This window comes from Musa acuminata, chromosome BXJ1-8 (genome assembly GCF_036884655.1).
Source record: "Musa acuminata AAA Group cultivar baxijiao chromosome BXJ1-8, Cavendish_Baxijiao_AAA, whole genome shotgun sequence".
Lineage (NCBI taxonomy): Eukaryota > Viridiplantae > Streptophyta > Magnoliopsida > Zingiberales > Musaceae > Musa > Musa acuminata.
Genome location: NC_088334.1, coordinates 14,748,393 through 14,762,500, shown reverse-complemented (window position 1 = coordinate 14,762,500; position 14,108 = coordinate 14,748,393). Strand labels below are relative to the sequence as shown.

The 14,108-nt window shown below is 36.0% G+C and overlaps 1 protein-coding gene across 3 annotated transcripts; it reads left to right on the top strand.

The window, feature by feature from the left end:
- Positions 1-2,802: 2,802 nt before the first annotated feature.
- Positions 2,803-14,023, top strand: LOC103974051 (transcription factor GAMYB). Of its 3 annotated transcripts, none has more exons than XM_009388788.3 (4): positions 2,803-2,911; positions 3,913-4,286; positions 12,183-13,185; positions 13,334-14,023. In XM_009388788.3, the coding sequence occupies exons 2-4, from the start codon at positions 3,921-3,923 to the stop codon at positions 13,636-13,638; spliced, it is 1,674 nt and encodes a 557-aa protein (XP_009387063.1). In that variant the 5' UTR covers positions 2,803-2,911; positions 3,913-3,920; the 3' UTR covers positions 13,639-14,023. The 3 variants fall into 3 exon arrangements, with proteins under 3 accessions (XP_009387063.1, XP_009387062.1, XP_009387064.1); XM_009388787.3 differs by having other exon boundaries at positions 2,808-2,962; XM_009388789.3 differs by lacking the exon at positions 2,803-2,911 and adding an exon at positions 2,978-3,212.
- The last annotated feature ends 85 nt before the right edge of the window (positions 14,024-14,108 follow it).

The following is a 14,108-nucleotide window of genomic DNA, read 5'->3' as shown; positions in this document are numbered from 1 at the left end:
AGTTATTTAGCTGAAAAATTCTAGCAGATCAAGGCAAAAGACATTTTCTGTGATTCTCAAATTATACTGTACTACAAATGTGGACTGCTTCTTGTTCCCACATAATGTTTTTGCAAAATTTATAAAACAAAAAGAAAACGTAGAATTTAAATGTCTTATAATATTCTTTGAAATGACTTTACCATTAGTATCACTATTATTGTCTTTGCTACCATTATGATTATTTTCATCATTGTTATTCTCACAAATACTATGACAATGTCAATTAGCTGAGTAATATAGATTTTGACTACTGATAGTAAGGTCATGAGATTAAATCTCGTTTGTTCCACTCATCAATGGAAAACAATCACAACTATAACATTACGCATAATTGCTTTACCATCGCAATATTATTATCACAATCACCGCTATTATCGTCACTTGCTAGAGTCATTACCCGTATAATTATCAGCATTGTCACTTCCGAAATATTAATAACTGCTATGCCACCATAATATTGCCACAACAATCATCATTAGGATCGTTTTTATCGTCACTTGAATCTGGTATTATTACCTATATAGTTTCCATCATTATCATCACTATGAATTTTATCAACACCAACCATCATCACTATTATTAGGATGAGTATGCATCTTTTCATCTCCTACATAATGATTAATATTGCTATTATAATCTGAGGACGATTCTATCGTCGTCACAACTGCAATCATCATTATCATTGTTGTCATCGTTCCTTCAATATTTATGCCAGCGTTAACAGAGTTTTCGAAAGCTAAGATTTTTCAGATTTATTATATTTGATATATCTAAGCGGTACTACATGACAACGGAGAATAAATTTCATCCGGAGCTTATCAAGGGAAAGAACACATGACTTTTGTGAATAAAGAGTCGTCGTTTACTTTTGTGGTCACGTTATTATCTTCACTTAAAAACACATAATGTAGATGAAATCGCAATTCTATATTGCTTCCGTTGGAGATTACTTGGTCAACATAAAATCTGAAAAGATAACCAGAGATGACTCCATCGACTGTCCCTTTACATGACGTGACATGACATGACATGACATGTAACCAGTGGTTCCTGTGATCCTATAACATAACTAAGCCAAGCCACATCTCAATGTTATTAAAAAGTACTTGACGGTGATGGGGATCGTTTTCTAGGTGAAGTTTGAGTGAGAACTACTCTTATCCCACCCTCGTGTCGTCCCTTATCTCAGGTACGTGCTATGCTTTTGAAGCACTTTTTGAGGTGGGCTGGCTTGTTAGAAGAGAGCAATATGCATTGCTGACAGTGCAATCCCAAAGTCCCAAGTGGAACATGGCATTTCTAGATTAGTATTACTTGTACACCCAAAAAATAAAAAGGAAAAGAAAGGGCATAGTCTAATGTTGGGGTTCGGTCACTCCATTGCATCCAATGAGTGACGGGCATGCGTTGAGTAGCTCTTATTACCGGTCCTACCTATCCCCCCCCCCCCCCACTTTGCATCAGTATTTGTTTATCGAGAAAATATGAGACCTATCCATGGTATATTAGCCACTATGATAATATCTTGATGGAGACAAAAAATAATCTATCTATCAAATATAGAGTGCATTGATATTTATCGAGAGAACATGATATCTATCAACTATACTAACCGCTATAATATCTCAATAGAAATAAAAACAGTTGCGGTTTAGACCTTCATAGAATCCGATTAATCGAATATTTAAAAACTTTGATTACTTTTATCCTTCGTTGCCATTACGTTTAGAACCCATAAAAGTATTAAGATCAAATAAAATTTTAGTGTTACTGTGCTTGTGGTTAGCTAATTAATCTTAACGACAATGAATATTATATCTATAGATTTTTAGGCATGTGAGCGTACATATACTAAATTTAAATTTCAAGCTATATATATAGTATATAATTTTATCTTATTTTTTATTAAAAAGAAAGAATAAGAACAATAAATATAAGGCAATTAAAACTTTATTAAAGAATTTTTAAGAAAGTAAGAAGATTTTTAATAATGTCTTTGATTAATTCGTGCAGGTCCCATAAACAAATAAGGTTCTTAAAAGTTACTGCCCCGGCAACTCGCATGTCTTTATTCCCCATTTTGTTCTCCTACCAAATCAACATACGAAGGTTTTTAAGCACATTAGCCCCTCTATAGTATAGTTTTTCATATTATTTTTCCTTTTCTCTTAACCTTTTCTATATCCTCTTTATATGTCTATCCTCTTCAAACGCGAGAATTGCATTGAAATCCGACGCCACCAAATTCCATTTGCATAGGCAATATTATATATATTTCCTTCATATTTAATGACTTTTTGTACTCACCCTTCTAAATATATGTTTAAAGAAATATGAAAATTCTATCCATCAAATTGTATTGGAACTCTAATTAAAATTAATACCTGTTCAATCGGATGGTTCTATGCGAACTCCAACCCTTTGTAATATATTTCTGATCAGATTTAATTCTCTGTTTGAGGTATTATTCAAAATAATATTTTTTTTCTTTTATAAGCAAAACATACAGCAAGTGGGGCGGATGAAAGAAAATAAAAATTATAATATTTAATTATTAAAATATTTGTAACTTGTATTATTAATTGACATGTTAACTACAGTTGATTGGAGAGAGTGAAAATATATAGACGGATATATGTATCTATATATATTAAAATTTATATCATCAATGTGTTATTCTAAAGTTTGAAAGGATAGATATGTGAAAATGCCCAATAAATACGCAGTCACTTTAAGAGTGTGTGAGAGAGAAGAAGAGAGGGGAGAACAAAAAGAGAGCGATCCCTCCCGTTTCCGGCTCTCGCGCTCGTCTATCTCGGGCGGATTTGGTTAAATCTCCGACCTTCTCTCCTTCCCCTCCTCCTTCGGGGTAATTCTTCGGATCTTCGACGAATTGGGCGTTCCAAGTTTCCAACTTGGAGTACTTCCCCTCCCTCTCCCTGGCCTCTGCACGCATTTGTCCGGGTTTTCCAGCTGATTTGGTTTTCCGAGCTGGAGTAGGGTTATTAGGGTTGATTTGGTTGAAGCTGCTTTCATCTTTGTTGCTCGTGCTGATTTCCGACGGCTTCTTGATCTTTCCTTCTTTTTCTTCCGAGGGGCGCTTTCTTGCTGAATTTTGTGCTTTTAGGGAAGATGGATTAGGTGCGTTCGAGGTTCAATTTTGCTGAAAGGTACAATTTTATGCGTAGTGGATCATCGTTGATTTGATTTTTCCACACCTCGTGATCCTTTTTGTATTCGATTCTGTTCTACGAAACAATTTGGATGGTGAATTTTTCTTTTTGCCTTCTTGCGATTTGAAAAGGAGTAGACGCTTCGGGGGCACCCTTTTTTGGCGTCCTCGCATCTTGGTCGATGCGAAATGACCGAAATTTTTAATTGATGTCAGTACTTTTGTTCCTTGGTTAAGAATTGTTGAAGCTGGGTTTCTCGCTGATTTAACCTTGACGTTGCTCCAGAATTTTCTAAATATCACTTTGTTTATGAATCCCTTTCTTTCTGTCTACTCCGTAGCAAACTAATTTGATGTGCACTAAGGTTTCTTGATAGCCAGTTAGATCTCTCTTGGAAGCTTTGGGCTTTAATCTTCTGCCATTGTATTGTGTCCCTTTTCTTCTTGTTCGCGAAGCTTCATTTTCTTTTCTTGTTCTTTATTGCTTTGAACGTCTTACAAGTTGTGATTAATTTGTGCTTGCGGTATGTTCATTTTAGCGTCGTTGCTTGAGCCCTCTCTTTTTGTGGTTGTATTTGCCGAGTTTGGTGACTTCCGAAATTTTATTTTTGCACCATTGTTTACTATTCACCCATTTCGTCCTTATTTCATTCATTGCTTATATGATTCGAACATTTATAAACTATTTCTGGGTTTAGGTTCTAAAATGAATAGCTTGCCAAATGATAGCGACAAGAGAATGATACCAAAGGACCAGATCGACTCACCATCAATTGAAGAAGGCAACAGTTCAGGTTCATTGAATGGAGGAAATCAGGTTTTGAAGAAGGGACCCTGGACTTCTGCAGAGGATGCAATCTTAGTTGACTATGTTAAAAAGCATGGCGAGGGAAACTGGAATGCTGTTCAGAAGCACACAGGACTTTCTCGATGTGGCAAAAGTTGTCGTTTACGCTGGGCTAATCATCTCAGGCCAAATTTAAAGAAAGGTGCCTTTACACCAGAAGAGGAGCAATTGATCATTGAACTCCATGCTAAGATGGGAAACAAATGGGCTCGGATGGCTGCATATGTAAGTCTTTGATTTTCTTTCTTAAGTATGACGTGTTTGTTCAGAATGTCCTATAAAGCTCTTCATTTGCTAATGCTTCCGCCATGGAAAACTCTTTTGCTGAATATTGTCATGATAATTTCCTTTGGCATAAACAACTATTAATGCAATTTTCTTGTTAAATTAGGTGCTTATGAAGTACTAACAATTGATAAAAGACTAGCAACGACGGGAAATATATTTGATATACTTTATAATGTTTCAAATGCCATGTTAGATGTCTTCCAATTTCTCATCTTCAGTAAATATCAAGCTGAGCCAGGGGACTTATATTTTCATATAAGATTACACTAGGTTCAGTACCCTTTTTGACAAGTTTAGTATACATTTACTGCATCTTGAGATTTTTCTTCTTTTATTTCTTTCTTTAATTAGTTTAATTTTTTTGTAAGTTTAACAGCTTACTCAAGTTGTAGTCTGACTGTGAAATCCTATCTCCTCTCTTCTTCACCCAACTCCCTTTTCTATCCTAGTTTTAATCCCTTAAAATTGGAACCTGTCTCAAAACATTTGGAGTTACTGATCCCCTGATGATTAAACCTATTCTAAATAGGAGTTTAGTGTTTATGGTGTTTCCCATTTCAGGGACTTGACACCTTTCTTATTCCCTACTTGTTCATGTTCCACTTCTTGATATAATGTGCTTTTGGTATATTTCAATGTGCAATATAATTAGAACAATATTCTATGTGCTTCAATCATGGACTTAGTCATAATAATTTCTTCATATCTTATGGGTCTCTTCCAGATAGAAGTTGTATGGCAATACTTCAAGGTTCAAACAATTAATGACAACTGCAGGTAAAATCTAAGCTAATATTGGAGCCAGTCTACTCAAAATAATCATTTTAAAGGTTTAGAACAAGCAAATCAATGTATTATTGGTCAAGAGATCTAACGTCTAATTGCAAGATATCAAGATACTTAGTAAATTGGCACCTTATTCATGCTTCATGTACAAATGATCTTTAAAGCATACAAAGACAGACTTTCCATATAAACCAAATGCCTGATGACCAGTTGGGCAGGAAAACAAATCTTGTTGACTTTGCACATTTTGTGCTTGTGTAATTAATCAATTATGTTTCAATTTTTTATATCTAGGATGCTTGAGTTGCTAAGATAAGTATGGAAGACGTAGATAATAAACCTCAATATTCGAGCAAGCCTGAACATTAATTATATGACTATCCTGTCATGTTAAATATATTATAGAAGTTAAAGCCAAGGTTCACAATTTCATGTACTGATACTGCAATGGTCATCGGACCAGTAAGGTATTAGCCCGAACTAGTATATCGAGTGTTTGTATGTAGGTACATACTGAACTTGAAAAAAAAAAGCCTAGAAAATAAAAAAAAAAAGAGTAAAAACTGGAACTATTCAGAATAGAATCTGTATATGGCAGTGCCAACCTTGTATTGAGCAGGAACGAGCTTGTATGGGCATACCAGGTGGTATTGGCTGGTACAAGTCCAATACCGGGTATACCACTTAGTTCACACTAGTCTGTATTGATAACCTGTTAGATCGGTAAATATTGGTTTGGTGTTTTAGGGATTACTAGATGTCTCTTTTGTGCAAAAGTGTGCTTTCTGGATTGTGCTTGTTGCCTAGTGTTTTGCATGGCTAGTTAACCATCCAATTGAGAATTCCTATCAATATTAGTAGTAAGAATCCAATACCTCTAGAAAGGTTGAGGGGGAAGTGTAGAAGAATTATAAGGTATGTATCAAGATCCATTGCAATCCTTTGTAACAATGATTCTGCTATAGAGTCAAAAGGAATATTCATGTGATGTGTGGATTCCCATGGTATTCCATAGTAGTCATTATATGTTATCAATGATGTTTGTGAGGACGAATAAGCTTTGTTACGAAATTGTTAGAAGTGTTGGGAAATCTTGGGGGCGACATCACATGCACAGAGGAAGAACAAAAAACAAAATTCCCAATTCCCAAAGATATGTTCGTCGTCGTACGAAGATTGGTGCGCAAAAATCCGTATAATAGAAAATCACGTGTGAGATAGATTGTGTTACCTAGGGAGATCGTATATCCCTGAATCCCTGCAGATCTCTAGGAGAGGGTCCAGGAGGTCCAGCGCCCTCCTCTCTAGCAGTGATCCACACAGTAGGGTTGCGATAACGCTCCTCAAAGCTCCAGGCCTGTTCTGAGGTGGAGTGGGGGAGGAGAATAGGAGAGGAAGAAAAAGCTCTAGCTTATAAACTATTGAAGCCCTCCTATTTATAGAGGTCCCTTGTCAACTTAACCCTAATGGATCCTCCGGTATTGGGTATTGGATCTCCATCCAATTACCCAAGCCTCTTAGATTAGTGGATCTCTATCCAATAATCTCTCATGGGCTCTTATTTGATCTCATCCAAAGGATCCAATAATTCAGAGGCTTATTGGATATCCAATAATTCAGGGGTTTATTGGATATCCAATAAGATAGAGGCTTCGATGGATATCTTATATCCGAACCTCTACTCATTGTAATGCCTACAATATGTATGTGACTCTCTAGGCCCAATATCGAGCTAGCCGAGAGTCATATATGTCAGTAGTGATTTAAAAAGTATTAGGCGCCAAGAGGTGCTAAGGTCCAAAAACGCTCGAGGCGTTAGGCGTTAGGCGCTAGGCACTAGCTCGAGCGAAGCGAGGCGCTAAAATATAAAAATATATAATATAATTAATAAATATAATTATTTAAATAAAAAATATGCTATTAAATTAAGAAAATCAAGTACAAAATCACAATGTAACATTAATAAAAAGTCTTAAAAATTAAAACAATAAAATTTTACATCAAATCTATTGAGTTACTCTGTACACTTGCTATTTATTCTGAAACCTAACAATAATTTTAAATAAATAAAAATGAATAGTATTAAAATCAAAATAATATATTATTAATCTAATAAATAAAAATACTATTATTAGTATATAGTTAGCAGTATATTGTTAATATATTGTTAACAGTATAGTGAGAAGAGTGTGAAAAGATCGAGGCTGTTGAGGCAACGACAGCGGTAGCAGGTGACAGCCGTAGTTGGAGCTAGAGCTGGAGCGGCGAGCGATGGTGGCAGCGGGAGCGGCGAGTGATAACGGGAGTTGCGAGCGGCAGCGGGAACAGCGAGCGACAGTGGGAGCGGCGATAGCACCAGCGAGCAGCGATTGTGGTAGCGGCGGGCAGCGATTGTGGCAGCGGCGAGTAGCGACAGTAGTGGCGAGTAGTGACAGCAGCAGCGGCAGGAGAGAGCAGCAACAGTGGAGTAGAAATCTTGGTGGAAAAATCATGAGTGTTAGGGTTGGGGAAGTCGGGGAAATCCCGAGAGGGAGCCTGATATCGGTGATTTAGTTGGTTCGATTGAACCAACTAAAGCATTAGAGACCAACCAGACCTAAAAATCTGGTTCGGTTGCTTGGTTTAACCCAGGTGCTCACCCAAAGCGCTCGATGCCTGGGCTTGGGCGATCGCCCAAGCGGCGCCTCTTTAAAGCGCGTCGCTTGGAAATGAAGCGAGGCGCTCAGGCCTCACCTCTTCTCGCTCGAGCGCCTATTGTAATCACTGCTTGTCAGAACTTCTTTTGGCTCAGTGAATTATTATCTCCATAATAATTTACTCGACTCATCGATTGCGGACGTACTAGGCCACTACGTCGCAGTCCCCAGACGATACAGGGGAATCCAATCCGTTGGACCTGTCTGTCATCAATTACTATGTACCTATAGTCCCTCATCTATCTAATATTCCAGAGACCGTATACCGGGCATGGTGCTGTCAGACCCATACGGTTTTTACTCGAGTCTCACTCTAATCGGATTCTCCTGAAGAACTCTTTCTCTTTCAATCCGAATGACCCTAGCCAGGGATTTGTCTGAGAAAGAACACATAAGACATTCCTCTTATGATACCGAAAGTGGATGATCTTCTATCGACATTCAATAGCCCTCGTAAGGTTGACTACCACTCCCGATGACCGACTGTACTAAATCTGGGACATCCAAACTTATGAGTCTGGTATCAAAGAGTGGAGCACTTATACAGGACATCCTTGGTGTCTCAAGTTTAAGGACTAGATACACCACTGGGACTACGGAATCGTTGTCTGACAATAAGACATCATCAACCATTCAACATTTCGTAAGCGGATCAATCAGTGAACTCATTCCTCAATGAGCACCTGTATTGTCTCCCTAGTGTTCCCACACTAGCAACTATGAGATCAGCTGCATCCATCATATGGACGGGTATACAACACACCAGTATGTCAAGTTATCTCGATGTCCCTCTCGAGGAACCTATGACCGGGATTATTTAGGATCTGTGTTTAAAGGCGAATCAGTCTTATTATCGTGATCTCATCACGATCTGATTCTCATTGCACAGATCCAAGGACATCACGATATATATATATATATATATATATATATATATATATATATATATATATATATATATATATGTAACAAACAATATAAAGTGATAATTGTTAAAATATAATAAGCAAAAAAACTGTGTGTCAAGTCACACGTTCCGTCATTCACGTGAATGACTTGCAGGGCACATATGACTAGCAAGAAGATGCTTACAACAAGAGCATCTCTACTTCAATTATAACGAATAAAATACATAGTTTCACTGGAATAACAAAAAAAAAAATAACTATTCAACTTATATGCCCCAAGAGATTTTGTAAACTAGCATTAATTTATGATAGGTATAACACGAGGGAATTTATAAAAGATTTCTGTCTAAAATTTTCATCACCCAACAAATCCTACCAAAAAGATGCGTAACAGTCTTCAAATACAAGTTCCCCACCTATTAGATTCATGTTACAACTTTGGTGATTTTCACTAGTTTTCTTGTTTTAGCTATAAAGAAATCCTACTTGAATAAGAGCCTCTTCTTTGCTCTATCTGTTGTTTGAGCTAATAATCTGTTTCCTCTTGTTTGAATCAAGAACCCTTCTCTTATTGAAGGAATATGGTAACACGTGTTTATAGTCCGGGTCACATCATAACATTGACTAGCAACGAAATGAAGACTATTAAACCCCATTTTGATCTTGTTTATTTCATTTAGTCCCTGTGGTAAGTGAAAATTTTGTTTAGTCTTGCTAGCTTAAGAAGCCTATCCATTAAAAAAAAGGCCTAGGTTAAGAATATAGCTGACTGACAAGCCTAGGCTGGAAACTTGTCCCTTTTGATTAGTTCCAATGAGGGCCAATTTCATTCAACAGGCTTGTAGGGTTCATAATTTGCAGTGTTGGCCAATTTTAATAAACAATTATCAATATCATCATTGCCCAAGACTGATCCAATTTTGGTTTATTTCTCAACCTTATATCCAGAAATTTATCAGATACAAATTAGTTATTGTCAATTCTACAGAATTTTATACATTTTATACTCATTGCAACCATTGTTGTTGTTGTCACATGCCATTAATACAATGTTCGTTTGCCGCCATTGTGTAAGATAGAAATGATTCGAGGAGAGGTGAAGATATGGCAAACAGTAGTCATCAATTTTTAAAGAAATAGAGATGTGACTTTCAGAGAAGGAAAATATTATACAATTCATAATTAATTTAAATTCCTTAGGGGGCTCTCTTCAATCTCAGATATTGTTTTATATTCTTTTAGTGTTTTACTAGTTTTACTATTTTATCCTTTTAATCTTGTTTTTATCATTGTTAACCATTCTCAATCCCATATTAATATTGCAAACTATGGTAGGTTATAAAGAATATCTTAACTTTTAGCAGAAACTTGAATTTCTATTTAATATATGAAACAATCAATCATGTGATCTAACTTTAAATAGCTATTATCCATTACTTCGTTATGTCAAGCAAGAACATTTTGTCTTCTGATGTTAACCTTGACATAGAAACTGCATTATTTTTTATTAGATTTGATTATAAACATTATAAACAAGGAAAGTGCATGTTTGTTCAGCTGGTTCATTAGGTTTGATGAGCCAGGCTTGGTTTCACCTTCCTTAGATTTTTGCTTCGTTTGGTTCAATATGGACTTGGTGAAGGAGAAATCTAGCTTTATAAAAGATTTCAGAAAAAATTATTCTAGGAAAAGAAATCAGCAAAAATTCATCTGATAATTGGCTTAGAGACTAAGATTTGTGTGAAAAATTGTAAAGTCTTTTGGACTTTCGAGGTGCTAACCTTGAGACTCTACTTTTGTATTAAGTGCATTTTACTTCTCTGCTGTGATAAATTGTTTCAAAGTTATTTAGTCTCCTAGAAGTTACATTTTGGATTTCTAAGAGGCATACAAGTTCCCTAGGAGATTACTCTTGGGAATCATTACCTTCACTGATTGTACTAAGATCCTAGATCCCTATATATAATGGAGCTTGTTACTGGATGAAACACTTCAGATTTGAATGAAAAAAGCTTGCATCTTCTCTCTTCTAGTTTCTTACTCTCCTCTCTAATCTCACTCCTCTTGCTCTCTTGCTTTCTTGTTCTCTTTCTGTCTACTTCGCTACCTTGTTCTACATCACTTGGTTTTCCTATGCTTTCAAGACTTTCATTTTCTCAGATTGATTGACTATGCAATGTGTAAGTTTTTAAGAGTTTATAGTCCACTGTTAACATCTTTAGATGTTATATTTCCGTAGTTGTAAGGTCAAATATTCTAGAATTTACCAAACTGACCATGACTTGCCATATCATCAGTATTGGTTGACAGCTAGCTAATGCCATGCAGCATCTTGAAGATTCTAGTTGGCTGCTACACTCTCAAGGAGTCAGACCTATGTCTTAGCTATGCTATATATCTATCCATATCTTAAGGTCATATGCATTAAACCACATTTTAAGTTTTTTCTACTACATTTTTATTTAACTACAAAATACTGATGGTTCAAATTGTTTTCAATGTTCATCATATCTAATACATTTGAATAGCATGCTTCTAGGTACTTTCTGCTTACAAAATTGATGCTACCTCATGTTATCTGATTCAAATAGCCATTAAAAAAATGAATACTTATTGGGTGTCCAGTAGATATTCCGTTGATACTTCTTTGGAGAACTTTGTTTTCATAAATGTTTATATTTGATTGTACTAGGAGCATTTTTAGTTATGCATATTATGCTTATAATACATCAAACTATGTTTAATGAAATTAAAATAATAATATTTTTTAATATAAGTGGATGTTAATACTATCATCAGTGTTATATCACTACAAGTAATTTCCTTCTTAATAAATGGGTTACTTGTTAACCACTTCGTAAGATCTTAAGGATATCTTCTATGATTTTAAATTAAGTAGTAAGATTTGTTATGTATGAGGTTGTTTATGTTTCCCTTATATTACACTATCTCTGTTAGATCATATCATAGTTTTATGAGATTAGATGTTTGGCATATTTGTGTCATGCAATATTGTGTATCTTGTATTTTTATCCAGACTTTATAATCCTTCAACCGTGCTCATCATTTGGATGCTGAACTGGCGATAATGCCTTGGAATTGTACTGAAACTAAATTGATTCATTCACCTTGAAAATGTTATTTTAAATAAATAAATAAATAAATATATGTATGTATGTATGTATGTACGTATAGATGTATATGTATATTTATATTTATAACTACATCATCTTATCTACATTAAATTTTTTGAGTAGGATGCTGTCACTAATTTCTGTGCATCTCACTGGAGATACTCTTTCCGATTATATTTGAATGATTGAAATTCCAAGTTCACCTTCTATATTGTTTTTGACATTTTTTATTGTTATAATTTAAGCTTATAATTTTAGGTTTTGGTGTGTTCTATCATGAATCTGTAAATTATTTCAATTCTTCTTCAGCTGCCTGGCCGCACTGATAATGAGATAAAGAACTATTGGAATACACGAATAAAAAGACGCCAACGTGCTGGTTTGCCTCTTTATCCTCCTAATATATGCTATCAAGTTTCTTGTGAAAATCAACAAAGCAATCATTCTAGTGATTATAGTTACAATGAGAAACAGCCTGATGAGTTCTTGCAAGGAGGCAACTTAGACATTCCTGATATTGTATTTGACAACTATACCAATAATGGGTCTTTATCCTATGCACCATCATTTCCGGATATAGCAGTTAGTAGCATTCTAAGTCACAGGTTTGGGTTTCAGAACTATGCGTTGCCAAATCCTCCAGTGTGTTGTGTTGAGCGTCCTGTTGAGACTGAACACGTAGTCCCTGCTTCAAATGGTACTGTTAATGGTGGGTGTCCTAGATTGGATAATGTTATTTTTGAGCCTTCAGGAAAGATGCAAGAGTCATTTGGATTAAGTTGTCTCTATGATCCTGATTCCAGCAGTGATAGTCTGGCACATCATGGAGGTGCAATCCCTGGTAGCTGTGCTTCTCTAAATGATACCTTCTCTGCTTCTAGTCTCATTCCTGGGACTCTGAAGTTGGAGCTCCCTTCACTCCAATATACGGAAACTGATAGTAATAGTTGGCTTGCATGTTCATCCACACCTTTTGATTTAGTCAATACATATGTCAAATCTCCCCCTACTGCCTCATTGCAAACTGACTGTGTTTCACCAAGGAAAAGTGGTCTGTTGGAAGCATTGCTACACGAAGCGCATGTATTAAGCAGTGCAAAGAAAGAACCCTCTGAGAAGATCTCAATTTCTTTTATCACACCAGCTGAGTTGGCAGATGGTCCAAAGTTAAGTATCAATGATTTGAAATTGGTGGAACACAAAGATCCAGTTTCGCCCTTGGGTCGTTCTGCTGCTTTTGTATTCAATGACGGCACCCCTCTGATCAGTGGCAATTTGTTAGATGAGTTTCCACATCCTCTGGCTCCTTCAAGTAAGCATGAATCACAATCGCATCATTCTTCTTTTCCCTCTTTCCTTTACCTTATTATTTTTGTGCTGGTAAAAATTATGTTTCTTGTTTTATTTTCATTAGTAAAGGACATCTAGAAATTTCTTTCTTCTTTTTTCTGTTTTTGCAGACTTAGACAGTATTTTGGTGGATGCTGAACATGTTTCTTCTCCCAATTTGGGGGAGCAAGACATTTCACACTGTAGAGATTCCTTTAGGCCTGATGCTTTACTTGGATCAGCTTGGCTTGAAAATAGCTCTCAAAATGCAATAGACCATTCTGTCTTCAATGATGCGATATCAATACTTTTGGGTCAAGATATGTGCAACGAGTACAAACCTGTACCTGCTGAAACATCATCTGGAGTCATGCAGGGATTTGGGCTCGATTCGTACCCGTGGAATAATATGCCTAGTGCATGTCAGATGCCCTAAACTTCCTTGAGGTCTTTTGCAGCACATTCTTCAAAACTTATTTACATTTCAGACATTTTTCTTTCTTGAAGAATTGCCAGGATAGAGATTTCCAAAGCTATGTGTATAAATTCCTGTTACTTCCTATGTTTCCGTCCGTCCATCGAGGCAGGTCAACTTGTTTGCTTGGTTGCCAATGACACTTACTGGTAGACTAACTGTTGTTTCTATCTCCAATTGTTATAGTTCAATAAAAATTCTGGTTAGGGTATCAACTGTATCTGGGAGGCCTGAGGATTGGTTTATGTTCCGTTTGTTGTTTGTATGCTGTTGTAACACCCTATTTTCTCAGATGATCAGTCAGATATGGGAATTCTTGTTTGTTTTGAAACTATTTCAAATTTAATTTCTTGTAGTTTGTCGATGTCCAAACTTGCACAGCTTGTCAACCTTCGGCAGTTTCTTGGTAAATTAACTGCTTTAATTTTGTT